The 24,540-nt window shown below is 43.8% G+C and overlaps 1 protein-coding gene across 1 annotated transcript in view; it reads right to left on the bottom strand.

Moving 5' to 3' along the window:
• The window catches only part of RAB3B (RAB3B, member RAS oncogene family), a gene marked incomplete at its 3' end in the record, with an annotated part of 62,942 nt that overhangs the window by 13,775 nt on the left and 24,627 nt on the right, over nt 1-24,540 (bottom strand). The window contains exon 3 of the mRNA XM_080801366.1: nt 2,990-3,108. Within this exon, the coding sequence (XP_080657492.1) occupies nt 2,990-3,108 (119 nt within the window). The remainder of the gene's footprint in view (nt 1-2,989; nt 3,109-24,540) is intronic.

Here is a 24,540-nt window from a genome sequence, read left to right as displayed (position 1 = left end):
TCCCCTATGGCCCCCTGACTAGCTGTGTGATGAAGTCTAGATCCCTCAGGCATTGAAGACCATCCACATCCTGTCTCTCTAGCTTCATCCCACTTCCTCCCATCTCTCACTATCCCGAAATGCTCTTCCATGGCTTGTGCCTTTGCCTATACTGGGAGTCCCTTCCCAACACTAACTCTTCCCCCAGGGCCCAGGGCTAGTCTCATAATTCCTTGGAGGAAGCCTTCCCAGGCTTTCTCAGGCCCAGCTAGCCTCTCCCTGCTCCTCTGTGACTTACAAACATTCACTGAGGCCTCAGATAGTGATTCTTTGTAGAAACCAAAACGTGAGCAGTGGTTTCCTTCACACAGGATGGTTATGAAACTTTTAAAAAATACTTTTCTGGGGGCTCCTGGGTGTCTCAGTCATTAAGCATCTGCCTTCAGCTCAGGTCATGATCCCAGGGTCCTAGGATCAAGCCCCAAGTTGGGCTCCCTGCTCAGCGGGAAGCCTACTTCTCCCTCTCCCACTCCCCCTGCTTGTGTTCCCTCTCTCACTGTGTCTCTCTCTGTCAAATAAATAAAGTGTTTAAAACAACAACAACAAACTTTTCTGTAGTGGCACCTGGGTGGCTCAGTTGGTTAGGCAACCAACTCTAGATTTTGGCTCAGGTCATGATCTCGGGTCATGGGATTGAGCCCAGAGTCAGACTCCAGCTCAGGGAAGAGTCTTCTTGTCTCTCTCCCTCTGCTCCCTGCCTCCCTGTTTGCTTGCTCTCTCTCTCTCTTAAATAAATAAAATCTTTACAAAACATTTTTCTGTATTTTTCAAATTTTTGAAAATGAGCATATGCTACTTATATAATGAGAAACAAAATTTTAATATAATGAATAAAATAGGCCCCTTATATTGTGGATACATCTATTTGTGGGGATAGGACTCTGTCTCTAATTACCCTATCATATAGAAATGATTACTTCTCCTTTTGGGCCCCTGCACCTTTACCACGGCACCAGTTACATTTGGCTGGATTTATAAGTCCCTCCTTGAAGGCGAGGATAGTCTCATTCATCTCTGGGGTGCCAGCCCTCAGCACAGAGCAGAGAAGGTGTCAGCAAGTGTCTGATGAATGAATAAGCCAGCTAATAGTTAATCCTGAAGCAGATCTTAAATGTGGCCCTATCCTGACACTGACACTCACTCTAACTCAACCCTAACTGCAACATGGACCTATTAATGACTCTGCTCCTAAAGCTGATCCCTCACTAACCCTCTCTTTAGGCGTGAGAAGCCATTCCTTCAAGGTACAGAATTCACTCAGCCACATTTGTTGTGGGCTGACAAAGCACCAGATTCTGTGCTGAGCACTGGGGCTTAGATGGCTAGTCTAGTGCCACGTTACTAGGAGCAAAACTGAAAGGCCAGAGCTTGGGAGAAAGAGACACTCAATCTTCAGCCTCAAGGCAGATAACTGGAGCCAAGTCTCCATGTTTCCCCAAACTACTCTTCCTGTCCTCTTTCTCCCTCCTCCCACCCCCATTCACTCCCAGCTCCCAGATTAGCAACTCAGGTTATTCTTGGAGGAATCGTCACCAGGTGTTAAAATCACTGTGTTCCTGACACAGAAGGAACAGGGACTGACGGTGAACGGGAAGAAGGTCAAGGCCAACAGGGAATGAGCAGCATGGAGACACTTAAAGAGAGAGCTAATCCATGATAGGAGATGGGGGGAAAGATGGAGAAGGAGGGAAAGAGGAGGAGGGGAGACAGGTCATGACTGAAGAGAGGAGAGGGAATAAAAAGGGGAGAAAGGAAAGGGGAAGAGAAAACACGAGTAAAGAGAAAAGAGAGGAAGGAAAGGAGAAAAAGAAGATGGGGGTACTTGTTAGAAGGGAAGAGAGAGAAAGGAGGAAGGGGAAGATGACCACTAGGCAGAGAAGGAGAATGCAGGTCACTGTGAATGACAGACATGTGGACTGCACCCTGGACAGTCGTCAAAGCCACTCTCAGCTCAAGGCTGCAGCGCACCAACAGTACTTCACAGATCATGGCAACTTCCCTTCTCTGTTTTGTCAGAGAAGGGAAGTCCTCAAAGGGCAGCTATTATGCTAAGGGGAGCAGGAGATAAGCATGGCCCTGGCCAGCACTGCTGCTGTATGCCTGGCCTGTTCAGCCTCTTTGATTCTGAAGAAGACCCATGGCACAGATGTTCCACCTCCTCCCATCCTCATCCTTTCCACTGGGCAAGGCTCCTGGCCCTCCCTCTTACCTATCCTTTCCCTCAGCTCCCTTCTCCCTGTGAGTTATGCTCCAGGAAGGAAGATGTAAATTACTCAGAGGTTGTACCTCTGGAGCTGCTAATTTCCATGGTATACTGAACCTTTATAAACTTGGACTGGATGTACTCTTGACCCCCAGCCTAGGGATAAATTTTATGGGGAAGTCATATGTGGCTTCATTCACTACTGTGACCAGAATGATTTTCCCAAAACATTAATCTGAACCTGCTGGTTCCCTGTTCAAACGTCATCAGCTAGGAGATAAACTCCAAACTCCTTACCCCAGCACTCAAAATTCTTCAGGACCTCTGGTCTTCCTATACTCCTCACTTACCTCTGGTCTTTGCACATCTGCATTCTTTTCCTGAAATGTTCCTATCTACTCATCCCCTGGCTAAGTCCTGCTCATCTTACAAAATGTAGCATCTGAGTCAACAACTCTAGGATGTCTTCCCTGCTCCCCAAGCTGGGTCAGAGCCCTCTGTTGGGTTCCCACAGCCCTGGTGCGTGTCTCCATTACTGCACGTCATGATATTCTCACTGCTTGCTTGCTGCTCTGTCCTCTCCTCTCATCTACATGCTCCTTGAGGCCAGGAGCCATGTCTGATTCTTCTAGATTTCCCTAGCATATAGCACAAGGCCTAGCACACATTAGATTTTTCTAGACAGTTTGATGAATAATGAATGAGTGAGGTGAATGAATGAATGAGGTGAATGAATGAATCTCATACCAATCTTGGACAGCATTGAAGGATTCCTCATTGGTGATGTCATACATCAGGATGAAGCCCATGGCCCCACGGTAATAGGCTGTGGTGATGGTCCGGTATCGCTCTTGTCCAGCTGTGTCCTGTGTAGGAAAAACAGTTAGCCTCCTAGAAAGTCTACTTTTATTCCTAAAAAGTCCTCAGAATAATTAACAAATAACCCAAGGTATATTTAAGGAGCACACCTTGCTCATGGAAACTTGGTTCAGTTTTTCTGAAAATCAATTTGGAAGTCTCAAGATCATTAAAAATATTTGCAACTTTTTTTAAAAAAGATTTTATTCATTTATGTCAGAAAGAGAAAGTGAGAGAGGGAACACAAGCAGGGGGAGCTGGAGAGGGAGAAGCATGCTCCCCGCTGAGCAAGGAGCCTGACGTGGAATTCGATCCTAGGACGCTGGGATCATGACCTGAGACAAAGGCAGATGCCTAATGACTGAGCCATCAAGGCACCCCAATATTTGCACTCTTGACCCAGAAATTTTCCTCCTCAAAACTTTTGTTACAAAATGAGAAAATCAGACCTATGCACAAAAATATTTGTTGGGACATGCAACAATGCTTGTACATATGATATAGTATCAGTTTTCTAACTATATATGTAGAAAAGAAAACTGGAAAAAAGCACATCAAAACATTAATAGTGATTATCTCTGTAGGAGAGTCAAGAATTACAGGGACTTTAATTTTTTTCATGCACTTTTATTTTATCTACAATAATATTTTGCTTAAAAAATAACCAACACAATTCTTTATCTCAAGCAGATCACAGCCCAGTTGGCAAGACAGACGTGTAAGCAAGCAAGCAAAAACAAGACCAACAGCAAAGTGTCACTGGAGCACATTCGGATGCTTCACAAACGTCCAAACAGCCCTTATGTGAGGGACCAGCCAATCTTCTCTGTTTCATTACAATTTCAGAATGCATGATCCTCGAGCTTGTATAAAACATTTCCTCATATATTAGCTTATTTAAATTTTATAAAATCCCTGTGAGGTAGGTATTATTAGCATTTATATTTTATAGCTGAGAATACAAAAATGCAGCCAGGGTATGTGACTTTCCCAAGGTCACAAAGCTGGTGACACAAACTATGCCTTAAATCTAGGACTTCTGATTCCAGGTCCAAAGCACATACCACTAAACCTTAATCAAAGAAGGATGTATGCACAAATATTTCCTGAACACAATCTACAATGATAATAAAAACAAATAAGGGAACAATAATAACTATACCATGTCATTATTTGTACATATGTTGCACCTGTTATCCACATACTCAGAAAAACTCTGTAGGTTACTCCATTTTATTCCAGATGAGGAAACTGAGGCTTAGACAGATCACCACTGTCAGAATTGCAATTTAAAATAAGTCTATTTGGCTTCCCTATGACCCTGCAATTGCACTACTGGGTATTTACCCCAAAGATACAGATGTAGTGAAAAGAAGGGTCACCTGTACCCCAGTGTTCATAGCAGCAATGGCCACAGTTGCCAAACTGTGGAAAGAAACAAGATGCCCTTCAACTGACGAATGGCTAAAGAAGATACGGTCCATATATACAATGGAGTATTATGCCTCTATCAGAAAGGATGAAGACCCAACTTTTGTACCAACATGGACGGGACTGGAAGAGATTATGCTGAGTGAAATAAGTCAAGCAGAGAGAGTCAATTGCCATATGGTTTTGCTTATTTGTGGAGCATAAGGAATAACATGGAGGACATTGGGAGATGGAGAGGAGAAGTGAGTTGGGGGAAACTGGAGGGGGAGACGAACCATGAGAGACTGTGGACTCTGAGAAACAAACTGAGGGTTTTAGAGGGGAGAGGGGTAGGGGGATGGATGAGCCTGGTGGTGGGTATTAAGGAGGGCACGTATTGCATGGAGCACTGGGTGTGGCGTATAAACAATGAATTCTGGAACACTAAAAAGAAATAAATAAAAAATTTTTAAAAAAGAAACAAAAAAACCCACAAAAGAAGTCTATATGACTCCTACACTCATTACAATTATATTATGAATTTATACTATGAATATGTAATTCATAGCCATGAACCATACTTTGTGTGATCTAAAAATGGAACAAGCACTATACCTGCCCTCAAGGAGCCTCAGTAAAAGTGCAGAGGTAGCTAAGACATACACTGATAGACTGATAATAAGCAGTATGTGGCAATATGTCTTGAGTTCCAGATAATCAGTATAAAGAAAACGTGTCACAAAAATCAGGTAAGGTAGAAACATGGTGGTTTTGAGTAATTATAGAAGATGTCAAAGCAGAGATAGTGTATCTGTTAGGATATACTGAGTTATTCAGTAACAAAGCAATCCCTAAATCTCAGCAGCTTAAACAAGGTTTTACTTTTTACTATTACTACGTATCCATTAAAAGCTGGGTGCTCTGCTTTTTGTCTTCCTATTCCAAGATAAAGACCAACAGAGCAGCTACCAGAGGGAAAAAGTGTGAGTCATGTGCTGGCTCTTAAAACTTCCACTTCTCCCATTTCACTAGCCAAAGCAAGTCACACGCCCACATCCAAGAAAATGCAATCTTTTAATATGCCCAGGAGGAGAATCATAAATGTGTCAGACAGCGTAGCTCCCACTAATGGAATCTGTACCAAGTCCAGAAGCACTGGCCTGAAGATGTGCTTATCTGACAATAGTAGGAGGACAACAAGGACTTCTTTCTAAAGAAGAATTTTCCAAGCAGAGAAGTGAAGGAAAGTATTACGGCAGAAGGAAGAGTTTTTGCCATTGAGTTACTCCAAAAGAACTAACGGAATGGTAGGAAATGGGAAACAGGTAGGTGCTAAAACTAGAAAGAGCTTTAAAGGTTGTGCTATGGGGTTTGGACTTTATCTTTTTTTTTTTTTTTTTGGCTCTATGCCCAGCACAGAGCCCAACATGGGGCTCCAACTCATGACCCTAAGATCCAGACCTGAGCTGAGATCAAGAGTCAGACACTCAACCAACTGAGCCACTCAGGCACCTCTGGACTTTATCTTTTAAAATGAAAGATTTTGAGGCAGGGAATTAACATAACTAGATCTGAACTTTATTTAGAAAGATCACTCTAGCTGTGATGCAGAGAATGGACTGGAAAAAGAGATGGCAAGCAGGAATGCTAGTTAGAAGATCTTTGCAGTGGTTCCAATGAGTCCCAGTAAGCATTTGAAATAGAGTGGTAGCAGTGAGAATGAAGTAGAAACAGATCCAAGAGGTATTTAAGAGGTGAACTGTAGAGCATGGTGATGGATTAGAGGTGAAGAGATGAGAAATTAAAGATTACAGTTATGTTTCTGGCAGGGCTTATTTTCTCCATGTTCTCAGCAATTCAGCTCTGGCCCAGACTTGCACAACCTTACTCAGAAAAACTGAATCTGTACTTACCACACCCACCATTCTTGGGGAGCATATAAATCTCCATCTCCTTTTGTTGAGCATGGTCCTTGGGTATCTTACTCTTCATCTCAAGGGGCTTATCAGAGTATTCCTTCTAACCACATACAGTACTTCTCCCTAAAAGTTCTGCCAAATATAATTTTCTCCATTTCATAAATGAGTATGCAGATGAATGAATTAATGAATGAGTAAAGAGATGGATGAGTGAGTGAACATGTAACACTGGAAATTTTAGGCACCACTGAGAGAAATCATCAGTTTGCCATATCTATGCAGAAGTTGTGTGTGTACCTCTGGAATCTGCCAGCAATATTTGATCCACTCCACCCCCACACACCCTTGCCTCAGCTTCCTGAACTCCTCAGAGTAAACACCACAGATGAGACTCTTTCTACCCATCAGCAGGGCAGGCCTCAAATCTTGTCCTGTAGGGTCTAGAGTTTAGCCAACCATCCCAAGCAGTGACATAGAGGCCCAGGCAGGATTTCTGAGCAGCTGCATGGCTAGCAGGTCTCAAGTCTTCTCACTCCATCTGTGTTGTAGCATTTCACTGTGAGAGTTTCTAGTCCCCCACCTCTTGACTAGAGCCTGGCCCTGTGTACCAGCTCTTTGACAGGAGAGTCCTGTCACCCAACTGATGTCCAATTAAGCCCCACATTGGGTGTAGAGATTGAAGAAGAGAAGAGAAGAGAAAAGGAAAGAACAAAGAAAAGAAGCCAAGCCCTGGTATGGAGTAATAAATGAGCTTGGGGGCACCTGGGTGGCTCAGTTGGTTGGGCGACTGCCTTCGGCTCAGGTCATGATCCTGGAGTCCCGGGATCGAGTCCCACATCAGGCTCTCTGCTCGCCAGGGAGTCTGCTTCTCCCCCTGATCTCTTTCCTCTCATGCTCTCTCTCTCTCTCTCACTCAAATAAATGAATAAAATCTTTAAAAAATAAAAATAAAAAATAAATAAATGAGCTTGGACACAGAACCAGTTTCATCTCCATGCTCCTAGTGCCTAGCATAGGGCTGTGCATACAGTAGGGATTCAATCACCACTCGCTAAACACAAAGGCCACATAGTTTTGAGACTGAGTGTGGTCTCTGAAGTTAGACTCCTGGGTGTGAATCCCTATTCTACCACTTACTATGCGGCTATGGTAGGCAGCCTCTAAAATGCCTCCCAAATCACTGTCCCCTGGTATTTATGCTCTAATGTAATCCTCTTCTTGGGCAATTTTCCTTTCTGAGATGTATTCTCTCCATCTATAAAGTGGGAATAATAGTGCTATCTACTTATTGTGAAGATTAAGAAAGTTATTATATCTAAAATGCTGGGAATGTTTCCTAGTACATAGTAAGTGCCATAAAAGAATCAGAATTGTTATTTCTGCACTTCCAGAGTTAGCCCCAGGAATAGGGCCAACTTCCCAGGGTCTGCCCAGCTGGAGTAGATGAGCTTCATGAAATGTGTCACTTCCCACTCATTCAAACCTGCCCAGGGCTGCCTCCAGCCAGAGTCTTAATATGATGCTTCCCTCAGGGAGTAGCAAATGGTCTGATAGAAAGGGATCGGATGAGCATAAAAGTTGAGCAGGGCTTGGTCTGACTCCCAGCTCTGCATTCATCAGTTGTGTGATTTAGGAAAGCTTGTTTTTGTTTTTGTTTTTTTAATCTCTCTGAGACTCAGCTTCCTCACACCTAGACTAGAAATAATGATGCCTCCATTGTAGGCTGTTTGCAATTACAGAAGATTTTTTTAAATGTCTAGCTCATAACCGCTACTCAAATATGGGAGTACATATCATTTTCATTATTACTTAACTCTTCTAAGCCTTAGTTTTCTCATTTGTAAAGTGGTGATAATAATACCACCCTTGAAGTACTTGTGTGAGGAATACAGATAATGTATTTGTAGTGCCTGGCAGAAGTCCAGGCACACAGTAGGTGCTTAGTAAAGCCCACAGTAGTTCCTGCTACTACTGTTGATATTGTTGTTATGGTTATCTCACTTGAAGAAACACAAGGTTGTAACAACAACAATCCAGCTCTCACAATCCTGTGCTCAATGGAAAGTAGCCCAGAGAATTGCTCCTGAACCTCCCTCTCTCTTTTATTTTTAAAAATCACTTTGACAAACATTGATTCCCCTCCTACTGATGAGAGTCAGAAATAGAACCAAAGAGGAGACAGGAAGGAGGAGAAAGAAAGAGGCATGACTCACTGGCTACTTGAGGAAGGAGACCATGTCATCAAAAGCAATCAATTCACCTCTATGAAACAGGCATTCATTGAGCTCTTTCTGTGGGCAAAGCATTACACCAGAGAGTGGACACCAGGGTGAGCAAGCCACTGCCCAGCCTCCAGCAGCTGCACATGGCAGACAGACACACAGGCAAGGGGGAAAGAAGCTAACATCAACTGAACACCTACTATGTGCCAGACATTTTGATAAATGCTTTATATACGGGATCTCATTATTTACAGTAATAAAATAAAACTGCTAGTTGAGCATTGTTATATGCCAGGCACCATGCTAAGCACCTTTCCTATTTTATTTAATAATCAAACAGCCTTGACAGACTGTTATCTCTATTTACAGATGAGAAAAAGTTAAATGACTTGCCTAAGATCCTGCAACAAGTTCATAGCAGAGTCAAGCCTGGGGTCTGTCTGATTCCAAAGCCCAGCCTCTTCCCAGGATGCCCTTTATTTCCCATCATTTCTCTTAACTGTTACAGCAGCCTAAAGTAGGATAAGTTTGAGTCTGCATTTTATATAAAATTAGCTGAGGATCACAGAGGTTAAGTAAACTGCTAGAGTCATAAGCTATAAGGAGAGAGAGTCAGGATTCAAATTCTGTCTTTTGACCACAGCCTGTGCATTTTCAATACAACCTACAACCCAACCAGAATATTCTTGATCCCTTTATGCCCCCTAAGACAGGACCCAACCCACTCTGCAGCACCCCATCCCCCCAGATAAGAGGTCCTCTAAGGCTTCCTGGGGCAAACGATCTCCCCTCCACCAGAGGGTAAGGCTGTACCCACAGAGCTTAAATGGAATCACATGTGTCTGGCACTCAGGTGCTCAATCAATATTAGTTATCTTCTTTATCTTCCACTGAATCATCAACCCAACACAGACCCTTCATTTCTCTCTAGAGTTTCTGCATGGTCGCCCACACATGCCACACTCATTTCTGCTCCATATTTCTGTTCATGCTACTCTCCGCCACATCTTCCCTCTCTCAGCTCCTCCACTTGTCTTGACTACCAGATTGTTGAATTCTAAAGTTAAAAGAAAACCTTAAGAGTTTTCAATTTACCCTCTTGCTCAAAATCGGAATTCATTCTACAGCATACTTGTATTGAGTGTTTCTAATGTTGGATGCCCACCACCTTAAAAGGCAGCCATTCCGCTGATGGACAGTTCTGTTTATTAGAACATTTCTTCCTTCTGTTGAGCTGAACTCTGTATGTGGTAATTTTTATCCATTGATTTAATTCTGTTCTCTGGAGACACAAAGAATAAATCTAATTTTTCTCTCCTGTGGCAGCCTTCCAAATATTTAAATCCTATGTTTGCTTAGCTCTTAGAGGTTATAAAGTTTGTTCTTATTATCTCAGTTAATTTCCAAAGAAATCCTATGAGAGGAAGAACCAAATCCCCTTCCCACAACAGAGGCAACTGAAGCAAAAGACAGTGAATGATGGAAAGGGGCTTAAGTAAAACCAGGTCTTCTGGCTCCAAGGGACCACGGCTCTTTTTTTTTTTTTTAAGATTTTATTTATTTATTTGACAGACAGAGATCACAAGTAGGCAGAGAGGCAGGCAGAGAGAGAGGAGGAAGCAGGCTCCCTGCTGAGCAGAGAGCCCGATGCAGGGCTCGATCCCAGAACCCTGGGATCATGACCTGAGCCGAAGGCAGAGGCTTTAACCCACTGAGCCACCCAGGTGCCCCAAGGGACCACGGCTCTTTACACAAGGCTACAGCTCAGTTTTAAACTACCTGTCACAGGGACTTGGACAATTAGCTGAAGGACCAGAACAGCGACGGGAACTTGAAACTGTATCATGGGAGGACAACCACAGGAAGGAAGATGTTTAGTACTCTGGGGACAAGCACTGCTATTTTCAAGTAGCTAAAGTGCCTAACAGGTTTCCCTCCTTTGCCCTTCTTTTCTTTCAAATTTTCACTGGCTGTGGCAGTGTTGGCCAGGTCCTGAAGATCAAAGGATACGACAACACATACTGGCTTCAAATCTGCTGCAGAAGGTAAACACACATTGGATGGGATTCTGAGTCCTGAGGGGCTGATCCCATAGAGCCTTCCTGTGCCTTTTCTTGAGGCAATACTCTCCCTTTGAAGCACAGCTCAGCTCAGCAGAGTAGCTCCCCTGACCATCCTGGCAAAGTCAAATGCTCCAATTACATGCTGTCCTGGCACTGTGTACTTCTCCTTTGTGGCACTCATCCCCACTGTAATTTTGTATTTATTTGTGTAATTATTGGATTAAAGTCTGTTTCTTTTGCCAAACTGCAAGTGCCACAAGAACAGGATGTCTGGTTTTGCTTACTATTGTGTCTCGGTGCCCGGCACAGCACTAGCACATAAGGTGGGGGAGGTTTCCAATAAATACTTGTGGGAAGGATAAATTTATTGGGTGTCTGCAACATTTTCAATAGGGCATACTGAATGTCAGATGGGTCTTCTCTAAAATCCAAATCTCATTATTTCCCTCTTGACCTAAATCCCTTCTCTGTCCTCCCAGAGCCCACACCACAGGGTCCAAATTTCCCAGTAGAACACACAGACCCTTCAAGGATCTAGCTCAGGCTTCCCTTCCAGTTCCTTCCCTCTCTTACCTCCATCGGACCCATGAGTTCCAGTTTTGCCTAACTACGCGTGGGCCTTTTGAAGATTTGCAGATGTTTGCCTGGAATCCCCTTCTCTTTTATAATTTACAAACTCATGCAAAGGTCACATCCTCTCTCAAGCTCTCCCTGACCCCCTCTCCCCTGACAAAATAACTTCCCTCTCCACTCTTTTTTATGCTTTGGTATTACATCCCTGGACACATCACATTTAATATAGTTACTGGTTTATTTATCTGTCTCCTCTTTCAGATTATGAACATCTTAAGACCGAATTTTATAGTTAGCTAAATCCCAGACCCTTGACTATAGCACCTGACACACAGTAGGCTCTTAATAAGAATGCTGAATGAAACTCAAGGGGTGACCATGAGCTGGATAGGGAAAACTCACTTAGTAACTTCAAGACTGATTAGAAAAGGGTCTGTGGGATCGTAAAAACCACCTCCTCTTACTGGTCCCTTCCCATGTTATAGACAAAGGGAGAGGCCCAGGGCAGTGACAGAACTTGGAAGGTCACACAACTAGTAAGAGGTTATTTCTGGGGCCTCCATCTCCCCGAATACCACCCTGCTGCATACCTTCTTCCCCGACTAGACTCTTCCCTCCTCCCTCTTCATACCTCTGAGCCATGTAGGGAGTTAGAAATAATGAACACCAAGAAGGCAGGTAAGGAGAGCTTCTGGGACTGGTTCTCCCCACACCCCACCCTCTTACCCATAGCTGCCATGCCCCAAGTTCTCTGTATTTTGCAGCAGCAGGGAGCTGAGGCATTATATCCCATGGGAATGGTAGGAAATCAGAGGTAGAGGGCTTTTCAGGGAGGTTCGGTGGTGCCTGGGAGAATCAGAGGACTGAGGAATGGAGAAAGTGATCTCTTGGAGCTAACTTGGTGTTATACCCATCTGTCCTCAGCAGTATAAACCACACTGCAGAGCACCTACAGTTTATAAACATTTTGTTGCATCATCTCACTGGATACTAATAACCCTGGATGCAGACTTTTTAGAGCCAAAAGAAATCAATCTTAGCTCATCCTGTCTGACTCCTTTATTTTGCAGGTAGGGAAACTGAGACCTAGAGGTCTTCCCGAGGTCATACAGCTACTTGGCTGGTTTGGGATTCAAATCTACTTGGACTCCACAGGATGTTCTTTCCAGCATACCATATATTATTATCACTACTGGTTTACAGGTGAGAAAATTAAAGTCTAAGGGCATATAAGTCGTAAGTGATGGAGCCTTGAGGGTGAAGGGCAGGAAAGAGGTCACTAGAATCCAGGACTGGGAATTATACAGCACTTTCCTGCCTGCTATAATCCTATCTAACCTTTGAGGTCCAGGTCAAAGGGCATCTACTCCAGAAAGTTCTTTAGGATCCAGCATCAAAGTTTGTCATCATTCCTTCTGAGCTTCCACAGAACATACATGGGACTTTAATTTAGTGACAGCAGAGCACAGAATATTAGAGCAGAAGCTTCCCTTCCGAGAATAATCAATTCCACAAGTATTTATTGAGCCCACACTGTGCCAGTGAAAAAGTTCCATGTAATCCCTGCTCTGGGAATTCTCAGTCTAATGGGAAAGGTACCTCACCTGTGACAAATCCCATGATAGATACATATAGGGTCAACTCCCTCATTTTACAGAAGCCAAGGCCCAGAGAAACAAGTGTGCTGGGTTCTTTTTTTTGGCATTGGTCTCTTACACAAAACCCTCAAAAATTCAAAACTCAAAATCTCTCAAGGATATAACTGTTGCTTTCCATTAAGATATAGGCATGACATTTTACTTCAAGTAGGTAAACTAAGGGTCATAGGACTTCCTTTCATTGTCCCTCAATATATCTGACATGTATTGGGTATTCAATAAATATTTTCTGAATGAATACATCACAGCACTTGTATCAAGATTTGTTTCCACTCCCATCTGTATCTCCTCATTTAGACTGTGGGTTAGGGGCTACATCTTTCATTTCTGTACCTTCAGCAACATCTAAAGCAGTGCCTGGCACCTGGCAGGTATTCAAAAATACTAAATGAACAAAGAAATGAATGAAGGAGAGAAGAGCAGATAATGTGATCTCTCTGTTGCCCTAAATAACAAAGATGACATCTCCAGACACACACTCCTCTTCTTGAAACCCCTCCTTTCCTCTGCATCTATAAAACCTTGCTTCACCAGTATGTTCCCTTTTTCTCCCCCTACTCCTGCTCTATCTTCTACACTGGCTCTTTATCCTCCCCTGGGCCCCTCACTTCCAAGATTCAGATAGAAATTTCCAATTATCTGCTGAACCTCTCCACTTAGTCTGAATGCCTTTGAAATGTACATAGTTGACTATTAATTATGACCTATTTCATTTGTGTCTTCTCTAACTAATAAGCCCTTATCAGTACCCAGCACAGGCCTGGGCACGTAGCAGGTATTTTAAAGATGAATGAACACTGAATGAACCATCATCCATAAAACCAGAGTGCTTTGGCATGGACAAATTTAGCATCAGACTTGCCAACCCATTTCCTCCTCACCCTTTTTGCCTCCAAATTGACATCAGCACCATTAAGAGCATTCTGAGAAGTCTCTCTGGGGAATTCACTTAATTTTTCACTTCCTGTATCTTTTAGGTGACTCACCCAACTCCCCTTCAAGACAAGAAGAGGTGGGGGAAGAAGTGAGGTAGGAAGAGGTCCAGGAGGAAAAAAAAGAAGCTTGGAACAAGATTATACTTAATACATTCCCAGGTCACAGCAAGTAAAAGGATATGAGAGTCAGACCTATACTGAGAAACTGTCAGAGATAAAAATAGGAATCTTGTCAAACAATTTGAGGAAAACAAATGGTTAATAAATATATAGATGATTACTCAATAAGTAATCAGAGAAATGCAATTTGAAATGATGAGATAACATTTTTAAACCTATTGCATTAGCTAAAATTAAATAACATAATATTCCATGCTGGCAAAGATAGAGTGAAATAGGAATTTCACTATTGAAAATCTATTTAAAGGAAATAATCTGAAACCCAGGAAAAGTTTTACACACAGGATGATCACTGATCACTGTAACATGAGTCATAACAGCTCCAAACTGAAAAGTAGTTAAACATTCAAATAGCAGAGAACAGCTAAGCTTAGCTTAGAGGCCAGAGACTGTGGCTTATTCTTTTACCATGATTTAGAGTACCCAACACATGTAAGTGCAACAAATACAGTTGAGCGCATGAATTAATGAACGAATTTGGTGCATCCTCCCTATAATGTACAATGAAGTCATTAAGAACGTATTCATAAAGGTTTTCTTTTTTTTTTTTTTATTTTCAGCCTAACAGTATTCATTGTTTTTTCACCACACCCAGTGCTCCATGCAATCTGTGCCCTCCCTAACACCCACCACCTGGTTCCCCCAACCTCCAACCCCCCGCCCCTTCAAAACCCTCAGGTTGTTTTTCATAAAGGTTTTCTAATGTTAGCTATACTTCTGCTATAATGTTACTTTTTTTAAAAGATTGATTTTATTTACTTATTTATTTATTTGTTTGTTTATTTGACAGAGAGAGAGAGCGTGACAGAGGGAACACAAGCAGGGGGAGTGGGAGGGGGAAGAAGCAGGCCTACCACCAAGCAGGGAGCCCGATGCGATGTGGGGCTCCATCCCAGGGTCACAAGATCATGACCAGAGTTGAAGGCAGACACTTAATGACTGAGCCACCCAGGCGCCCCTATAATGTTACACTTTTTAAAAAGCAGGATATAAAATTGAATGTACAGTATGACTGCAATTATGTTAAAAACTCATAGAAAAGAAACTGGAAAGAAACCAACCAAAACATCAATAATGTTCTCTTCTTAAAAAAAAAAAAAGTTCTCTTCTTTACACTTGTTTGTAATCTTAAAAGCATTTTTTTAATGAGCATATACAATTAAGAAAAATTAAGCCCATAGTAAGTATTGGCAGTTGATATTCATACTAACAGTCCCAGGAGAACAAAATATGGGGAAAACATGGAGGATAAACTCTAAGTCGATAATTGTTGCAGCTGTATTATGGAGTTTATGTTATATTTAGTATCCCTACTTGAGTGTGTGTTTGAAATTTTCCATAAGAAACAGTTAAAAAGGAAAAAAAAATAATAAAGCCTGAAAGCACGGTGTCTGGGGAAAATACAGGCAGTTCTATTTTCACTGAAGTATAAAATACTCAGAAGGATTCTAAGATGTCCATTTTTCCCCCAAATTTTAGCATCTCTGAAATAAGAATATAAATTATAATTGATAGCATTTTAGATTCTCTGAAAAATAGTACTTAAAATACTGATGGGGGGGTGAAGTCGAACGTGAGGCTAGAGCTAGCTAGATCATCAAGGTCTTGAATGCCAGGCCAGGGGCTTGGACATGGTCCTGGAGAGAACAGGGAACTCCTAGGGGTTTATGGTGTCCAACATAGGGCCTATCACCTGCAAGACTTCAGAAAGTGCTAAACGGTGAGGGCCATGGGGATGAGGACACTGCTGCTTATGCCAAGGGCCAGGGAAATTGCCCTTTATCAGAGAAGTGTTTGAGGCCTTGCTCTGACCCCTCATCACCTCCTGAGAACCAATTCTCTTTGAATTGGGTAGAACCATTGGGTTGTCATAAAGTTGTCTTTCTCCCTCCAATCCCCTATAGCACTTCCACTTTCCTGAAAGGAAGGATCATTTCTCCAGAACCCGAGCCAGCACCACAGCTGAAAACCTGATGCGAACACCCACAGGCCTGGGTTCCACAGCACCTTCTGACACGACATTCAAATCCCAAAAACTCAGCTTGGAGCCTGGCCAGAGACCTACTCATGAACTCATTTCCAAACAGAGACACAAAGAGTTAAAACAGAGATGGCAGCTGAGAGATGAGGATAAACTAACTCCCCAGGACTTCTAGGACTTCACTAGAAACACAGTTCGGGACCTCCACCCTGCCCCGGGCTGTGCTTTCTCTTTGGTTTCATAGCTGTTTTCTTTGGGGAGTTGGCCTAAGACACCATAGCAGACAAGGCCCCTGAGGATCATTTGCATACAGGTGCCAGAGTATTCTAAAAATAGGATAAACACAAAGCAAATGCCTTGAAATGTATTTACAAGGGAGGGGAGACAATCATCTGAAGAGGGAGGGAGAACCTGTCAGAGGCAACCTGATGACAGTAAGGGAGTCACATGATGCAGGCTGGGAGTCAGGAGGCCTGGGCATGATTTAATTCTACCACTAACTTGCTTTGTGGGGTTATAAATATGCCCCACGCTGGGCCTTGGGTTTTCCATCTTTTTTAAAAAATTTTATTTAAATCAATTTAGTTAACATATGCTGTACTATTGTTTTAGGGATAGAATTTAGTGGTTTATCAGTTGCATACAACACCCAGTTCTCCTTCCCTCAAGCGCCCTCCTGAATGCCCATCACCTAGTTACCCCATCCCCCACCCACCTCCTCTCCAGCAACCCTCAGTTTGTTTCCTAGAGTCAAGAGTCTCTTATGGCTTGCCTCCCTCTCTCTTTTTATCTTATTTTATTTTTCCCTCCCTTCCTCTGTGTTCATATGTTTTGTTTCTTTTTTTTTTTTTAAGATTTTATTTATTTATTTGACAGATCACAAGCAGGCAGAGAGGCAGGCAGAGAGAGGAGGAAGCAGGCTCCCTGGTGAGCAGAGAGCCCGAAGCGGGGCTCGATTCCAGGACCCTGGGATCATGACCTGAGCCGAAGGCAGAGGCCTTAACCCACTGAGCCACCCAGGCGCCCCCATATGTTTTGTTTCTTAAATTCCACATATGAGTGAAATCATATGGTCTTTGTCTTTCTCTGACTGATTTATTTCACTTAACATAATACACTCTAGTTCCACCCACACTGTCACAAATGGTAAGATTTCATTCTTTTTGATGGTGGAATAATATTCCATTGTGTGTGGAATCTTTATCCGTTCATCTGACAATGGGGGTTTTCTATCTTTAAAATAGGGATATCAGACTAGGTAATTTTTAGGGCCTCTTCTAGTTCTAAGGAGTCATGATAAATAGTAATAATGATAATTATTAAGATAAATCGAGCATTACCAACTGTCAGGCACTGTGACAAGTGTTTTTCATGCATTATACTTCACAATCTTCACAACCAGCTCTATGAGATGGGTAGGACAAAGAAAACAAGGCACAGAGAGGTTAACTACTTGTCCAAGTTAGTAAATGCTGAAGCTAGTTTAACCCCTGTGCCTTCCAGAATGCTAGGGTGCTAAATTTATCCCTGGTTTTCTAACTTAATAGTTTGACTGCCTTAAGCTCATGCCACTCCTCCCATTCTTTCTACCCAGCTTCTAACCACCCTGAACTACTCTCCAGGTCCCAAATATTGTGTTCTTCAAAGTCTGTTTTTTTCATGCTGTTCCCTCTGCTTAGAACAACCTGATCCCCTACCCTGTTGACCCAGTCTCTACTTACCATTCAGAATTCAGTTCAAATGTTTCCTCTTCTCTGATTCACATTTTCCCCCCAATACCCACAGGCAGAAGTAATGACTGGCTGAGGCTTAGAGTGTGCTAGGCAGTGTGCTACTTCGTTATTACCTCTTTCTGAGAGAGGTTCCATTATCAAACCCCTTCAACAGATGAAATATTGGAGACTCAGAGGTTAAAAACTTGCCTAAGGTCATGCAGCCGATAAAGTTCTGAAACACGTAGTCTGACCCCACAGCCTTCCTAACCTCCATTCTACCCTCCCTCTAATGAATACTGTGTGAATTACCAAGTTGTCTTATCCATGAGACCACAAGCTCTCCCAGTTTTGTTTTTCATTTGGCCTGGTTTTTACTTTTTAGGATTGACTGAATTGCTGGGAGGTTATTTGGAGTAGCACACCTGAGGGGGAAAAATCAGTCTAGAGTCAGAACCAACCTGGAAAAGAAAGATGAAGTTCTTCATTCTGTCTAACCTTTCTTTACCACTATAAATCCCTTTGGAGGGGCGCCTGGGTGCCTCAGTCCTTGGGCGCCTGCCTTCAGCTTGGGTCCTGATCCCAGGGTCCTGGGATCGAGCCCTGCGTCGGGCTCCCTGCTCAGTGGGAAGCCTGCTTCTCCCTCTCCCACTCCCCTTGCTTGTGTTCCCTCTCTGGCTGTGTCACTCTCTGTCAAACAAATAAATAAAATCTTTTTTAAAAAAATAAATAAATCCCTTTGGAAACAAGACAAAAAAAAAAAAAAAAAAAACCTTCTTAAAATTCCATGTATTGGTATTCAATTCTATTCCCATCTCAGAGGTGGGATCACCTCCTCCAAGAAGCCTCTTAAAATCCTCATTCTCATCATCCCCCTAATTTAAGTGTACCTTCAGCACTTATTTGTCACTTAAACATCATAAGCATTTAGTGAGTGGGTACTGTGACGGGCAGCAGTAAGAGGATGGATTTGGGGGTCGAAACACACCTGAGATCAAATTCCAGCTCTGTCACTTCCTGGTGTGTAACCTTAGACCAGTTATCTGACTTTCTAAGTTGATCTGTTAGCTGCAAAATGGGGCTGATAGTAATATCCTTTTCCCTGCATTCATGGGAGGATAAAATAAGTGTTGTGACAGTGCTTGCACAGCTGTAAAGCTCTGTATAAACATTAGTCATGTTCATTCAATTTACAGTTTGCCCTCAATTCTCTGCTGTTCCTCCCCTGGTGCCACATTCAGAGCACGCAGATTCCCGGAGAGCTGGAGGTGTGGGAAAGTGGGAAGAGGGAGGAGCCCAAGAAAACAGGGCTGGTAACTACCTGCGCAAACTTCCGCTGGAAGGAAATTAAAAGGCTAATTATGCCTCCACTGGTGGTAAATTTCCAGGCCAGCCTTCGGGCTCAATCAGTTGACACAGCAACACAGCGGTGGGGGAGGACAGTGTCCTGAGATACTGTCTCACAAAATGGCACCTCCTAGGAGCCTGGACACAATGTCCAACCTTAGCATCACCTCTGATTTCCTCTATTCACTCTTTCTCTTCTTTCTTAACTCCCTTATCTCTTCCTCCCTAGGTCCTGGCTGAGGAAACTGAAGGGTTCAGCCTGGTGTCCTCTTTATTTTTTTATTTTTTATTTTTTAAGATTTTATTTATTTATTTGACAGAGAGAGAGAGAACAAGAGAGGGAACACAAGCAGGGGAGTGGGAGAGGGAGAAGCAGGCTCCCCACTGAGCAGGGAGCTCAATGTGGGGCTCGATCCCAGGATCCTGGGATCATGACCTAAGCCAAAGCAGAGGCCTAACAACTGAGCCACCCAGGCACCCCTGGAGTACTCTTTAAAACAGTGCCCATGGAGGAGCCAGGGATATCCCAGGATGGCTCCAAGACAGCACTAAATTGTTGCTTGTATGTAGAAACACTGTGATCCAGTGAGAAGAGCCCAGGTTTAAAGGTGGGTCATGAACACCTAGGTTCCTGTCTCACTGAAGCCATTTACCAGCTGTGTGACCTCTGGAAAAGTACAAACACTCCACCTCTCCGGGCCTCAGTGTCCTCATGCATCCAATGATGACAAGACCTCCTCTCAGGATCAAATGAGATCACCGATGTATCCAATGATCTAACTGGACTGGTGTCCACATGTCTCTGAGAAGAAAGCCCGTGAGAAAGCAGTGTGGCTGTTCTACAGAGGGGCCAACAGAAGAGGAGCTTCTGATCTCCCAGCCACAGAGGGGCAGAACTGACCAGAGGAGGTTGCTGGCGGAAGCAAAACTTAATACAGGGCCAAAAGAAGGGTCAGACATGCCAGGTACAGGAAGAATGGCGGGCCTTGACTTGGAGAAGTATAGAGCCACGCACGGCCTGAGCACTGACTTCCATTTTGCCAAGCTCTCTTGAACGCTTACTCTTTGCGAGCCCCTGCTGGGCAATAGAATTGTAGACATGAATCAGACCTGACCCTACCCTCATGGAACTTGTGGTCTGGGAGGAAAACCAAGTACCAAACCCTTGCAGTACAGCTGGTAAGTGTAGGAAGTAAAGGCTGGGTCCTTAACCCAGGCTAGAGGTGAGGTGGGTCAGGGAAGGTTTTCAAGAGGAGGTTCTATTTGAACTGAGACTTTAAGGTCAAATGGAAGTTTGCTGGTGGAAAAGGGGGGGGGGGTCAAGGGATGAGAGGGAGTGAGAGGGGAGGGTAATCCCTAGGGAAAGGGAAAGCAAGACGCATAAGGTATATCCTAATGCTCACAGTTGAGCCTAATGCCTAATGCTTGTGATGCCTAAAGCAGGCATTACAATTAAATGAAGTCTGGTATCTTGGATGGGATCCTGGAACAGAAAAGGGGTATTAGGTAAAAACTAAGGAAATCTGAATAAACTCTGGACTTTGGTTAATAACAAGGTATCAATATTGGTTATAATTAGAACAAAGGTACCATATCAATGTAAGATAGTAATAGTAGGGGAAACTGGGTGTGGGGTAAATGAGAACTCTTTGTGCTATCTTTGTAATTTTTCTGTTAATCTAAAACTATTCTTTTTTTTTTTTTCAGGATTTTATTTATTTATTTGAGGTGGGGGGGGAGGTAGGGAGCATGAGCAGGGGGAGGGGCAGAGGGAGAAGCAAGACTTCCCACCGAGCAGGGAGACAACCAAGAAGCTCTATCCCAGGCCCCTGAGATTATGACCTGAACCAAAGACAGATGCTTAACCAACTGAGCTACCCAAGTGCCCCTAAAACTATTCTAAAAGAATTTGTTTGGTTGGTTGGTTTGTTTTTTAAACTGCATCCTGTGTTTGGACTGAGCATTTGGAGAACACATGGGTGGAGTGTGGACTGCCTGAAGGGTGAGTGACTGAAGATAGATCTGGGAAGGCAAAAAAGGGCCCGGAGTGCCAGGAAAAGGAATTTATTGGGTATCAGTAGATAGTCCTTTCTGGGTTTTAAGCAATGGAGTGACCGGAATCAGACAGCATATGGAGCAAGCAAGACTGGGGCAGAGGGAGCCACTCAGGTTGCTGCTACAGTCTAAGGGGGAAGTAAAAGGAACCTGAGGTAGGAAAGTGGCACAAGGGAGGCTCGCAGTTAACCCTAGATAAATGTTTATGGAGCAGAACCAAGGAGGGAAATTTGGGAAAACTCACAGTTCGCATGAACACCTAGATGACTAGGACAAGAGCTGAGAGGAAAAAGAAGGACCCTCAGTGTTGAGGTCGAGGCTCAAAAAGAGAGGGAGTATAGATATTACCTTGGCCTTCACCGCCCCTCCTTTTGCCCTCTTGTCCACCTCCACCCTGAGGCCTGAGCTCAGAGCCTCTGCATCATTAGCACACAGTTGACAGACTTCACAGAGGAAGGGCAGAAGCACGGGAGTACAGACAGGATAAGAGTTTCCAGTTGTCCCCTGGAAACCCAAGGTGTGGGGCAACAGTGTGGGGAAAAGGGGAGGCCGTAGAAGGAAGGAATTATAAAGCCTCAATAGCATGGCCTCCCCTCCTCCCACCCCTGCCCTCAGCAACCCATCAGGCAGGACCCAAGCAAGCTGGGAGAAGCTTCGAAGGCTTCGAAGGCAACTGGGCATCTTTAGAAGCAGAGCCCTGCTGCTCTATCGCTCACTGAAACTGGGAGTAAGAGTTCCACCACGACTTATATCTAATTTCTCTGCTGATGGACTCCACCCTGCAAACCCCACGCCTCACAGTCTTTGAAACGGCAGTAACCAAGATCAGTCAAAATAATGTGGCGCATCAGAACACTCATGAACTTATCCCAGCTCTACACTCACCGTGTGGCTTTGGGCAAGTTTATTGAGCACCAAATATGTTACAGGCACCATGTTAGGTCCTTTCCTTATATTGTCTCATTTAATCTTTACTGCACTACTCAGAAGTAGCCACTAATATTATTCCTGTTTTACAGCTGAGGAAACGGGTTCAGAGACATCATTATTTTTCACATTGCTGGTGCCGTGTTTTCATTCTGCTTCTACCACAGCCAAACTAAGCCAGTCCCACCCTTCCTTTCACTCCGCCAGGTCATGCAGCAGCTCCTTACACACTACTGTGCTAAGTGCCAAGTCACGTACTTACATACCTATATATCTGTGGCACAACTTTGAATGCCCATCAGAATCACCTGTGGAGTTGCAGGAGGGTGGAGAGAGCGAGCAGAAGGAGGGCATCTGGAAAGCTAGGAGGAGATAGTTTACAATACATAACCCATCCTTTCTGGGTGTTTGTTTCAAGGCTCCAAATTTCAGCAATGATACTGTCTCCCTACCACCCGTGAACTCCTTGTGGTATCACAGGGCAGTGGGAAGACGGAGGGGAGCTGGCTGTGAAAATGATACAGGTGATCTGGTGGCACCTGGGTGGCGCAGTCAGTTAAGCATCTGAGCCTTGGTTTCAGCACAGGTCATGATCTCATGGGATCTCAGGGGTCGTGAGATCAAGCCCAGATGGAGCCCTGAGTCGGGCTCCATGCTCAGCAGGGAGTCTACTTAGAGATTCTCTCCCTCTGTCCCTCCCCCAACTCGCTCGTGCGCATGCTCTCTCTCTCTCAAATAAATAAAACTTTAAAAAAAAAAAGAATAGAGGCTCTGGCAGCAGATGGCCCTAATTTTGAATCCCAGCTGTGCCATTTACCAATCTTAGTAAGATTTGGTCAAGTTCCTTAACTTTTGAGTCTTAGTTTTCTCATTTGTTCTGTGCATTATGGTTGTAATAATTTTTTGAAAAATGCATAGAGAGCATTTGTACAATATATAGTTGCTCTTAGCAACATTGTCACCATCTATTGAGTATTTTCTAAGCACCCAAGCCCTTATCCATGTGAAGATATAACAAGGAGGGGAGGGGAACAGGGCACAGGACATAAAGGGGTTTTGAAGACAGACCTCAATTCAAATCTGGACTCTGCCACTTGCTACCTATGTGAACTGAAGTAAGCGACCTAACTTCCTCTGCACTTCAGTTTACTCATCTGTAAAATAGGGACAATAACAGTACCTAGCTCACAGGGTTTTGTAAGGATGAAATGGGTTCATAAAATAACTGAGTACAGGGGTGCCTCACTGGCTCAGTTGATGGAGCATGTGACTCTTGATCTCCGGGTCATGAATTTGACCCCCACACCGGGGGCAGAGATTACTTAAAACATATACATATATATTTTTTTTAAAAAGGCACTGAGTACAGATGGCCATCAGCCAGTGCCACTGGGAGCTCACACCAGCCCTGTGAGAGCTATTAATAGCCCCATGTCACAGGTGAGGATATTTTACATAAGTGGTAGTTGGGGCTTTACTGCCACAATAATTATTGATGTGTGAAATTGAGGGGGAGGCGTTCCACGTAAGAATGGCACCTCCACCAGCCTCTTTTTTATTTAAGATTTATATATATACTTGGGGTAAGGGAAGCATGTGCATGGGGGGAGGAGCGGAGGGAGGGAGAGCAAGAATCCCAAGCAGACTCCCCACTGAGTATGGAGCCAGATGTGGGACTCCATCCCACAACCCTGAGATCATGACCCAGCTGAAATCAAGACTCGGATGCCTCGGGAGCCTGGGTGGCTCAGTCAACCAAGCATCTGCCTTTGGCTCAGGCCCTGATCCTGGGGTCCTGGGATGGAGCTCCACACTGGGCTCCTTGCTCAGTTCAGAGCCTGCTTCTCCCTCTCCCTCTGCTGCTCCTCTGCTTGTGCTCACTCTCTCTCTCTCTCTCAAATTAATTAATTAATTAATTAAAGTCTTAAAAAAGAGTCAGATGCTTAATGGACTGAACCACCCAAGGGCCCCTGCACCAGCCTTCTGAGCTCTAAAAGCAGGGATCAAGAGAAAGCAAGGCCTTATTCTCCCTTGCTCCACAACTACTGTCTGTCTTGGTGTCACCTGTCTGCATTTTAACTTTTTATGTTGTACCTGTTATTCCTCTATTCATGTCAGTCATGACAAGCAGCCCAAGGTTTCTCAAGCTGTCCTTGATTTCTCTGTACTCTGAATCCCATACAGTTCTGCACTTTATCTTTTCCAGCCCTAACCCCTGGGCCTTCTGAAACCCATGGTCAGTCATCAGAGAAATCTCTTCTCCCTCTTCTCTGAATGGTGACCGAAACCTGGCTTCTCCTGAGGATACACCTTCCTCTAAAGCCTCCAAACTGATGGTTGCTTCCTCCCTCCCCACCTTTAAATCTCTAGGCCAGAAGGTGGAATAGATATAGTTGCTTTTCACCCCTGCTTCCAGATCATTTTCTTTTCCTCCTTCAAAAATCAAAACACCTCCAGC

The sequence above is a fragment of the Martes martes genome, assembly GCF_963455335.1.
Source record: "Martes martes genome assembly, chromosome: 4".
NCBI lineage: Eukaryota > Metazoa > Chordata > Mammalia > Carnivora > Mustelidae > Martes > Martes martes.
The sequence above is the reverse complement of the archived record's forward strand: the minus strand, read 5'-3'. Positions and strand labels throughout refer to the sequence as shown.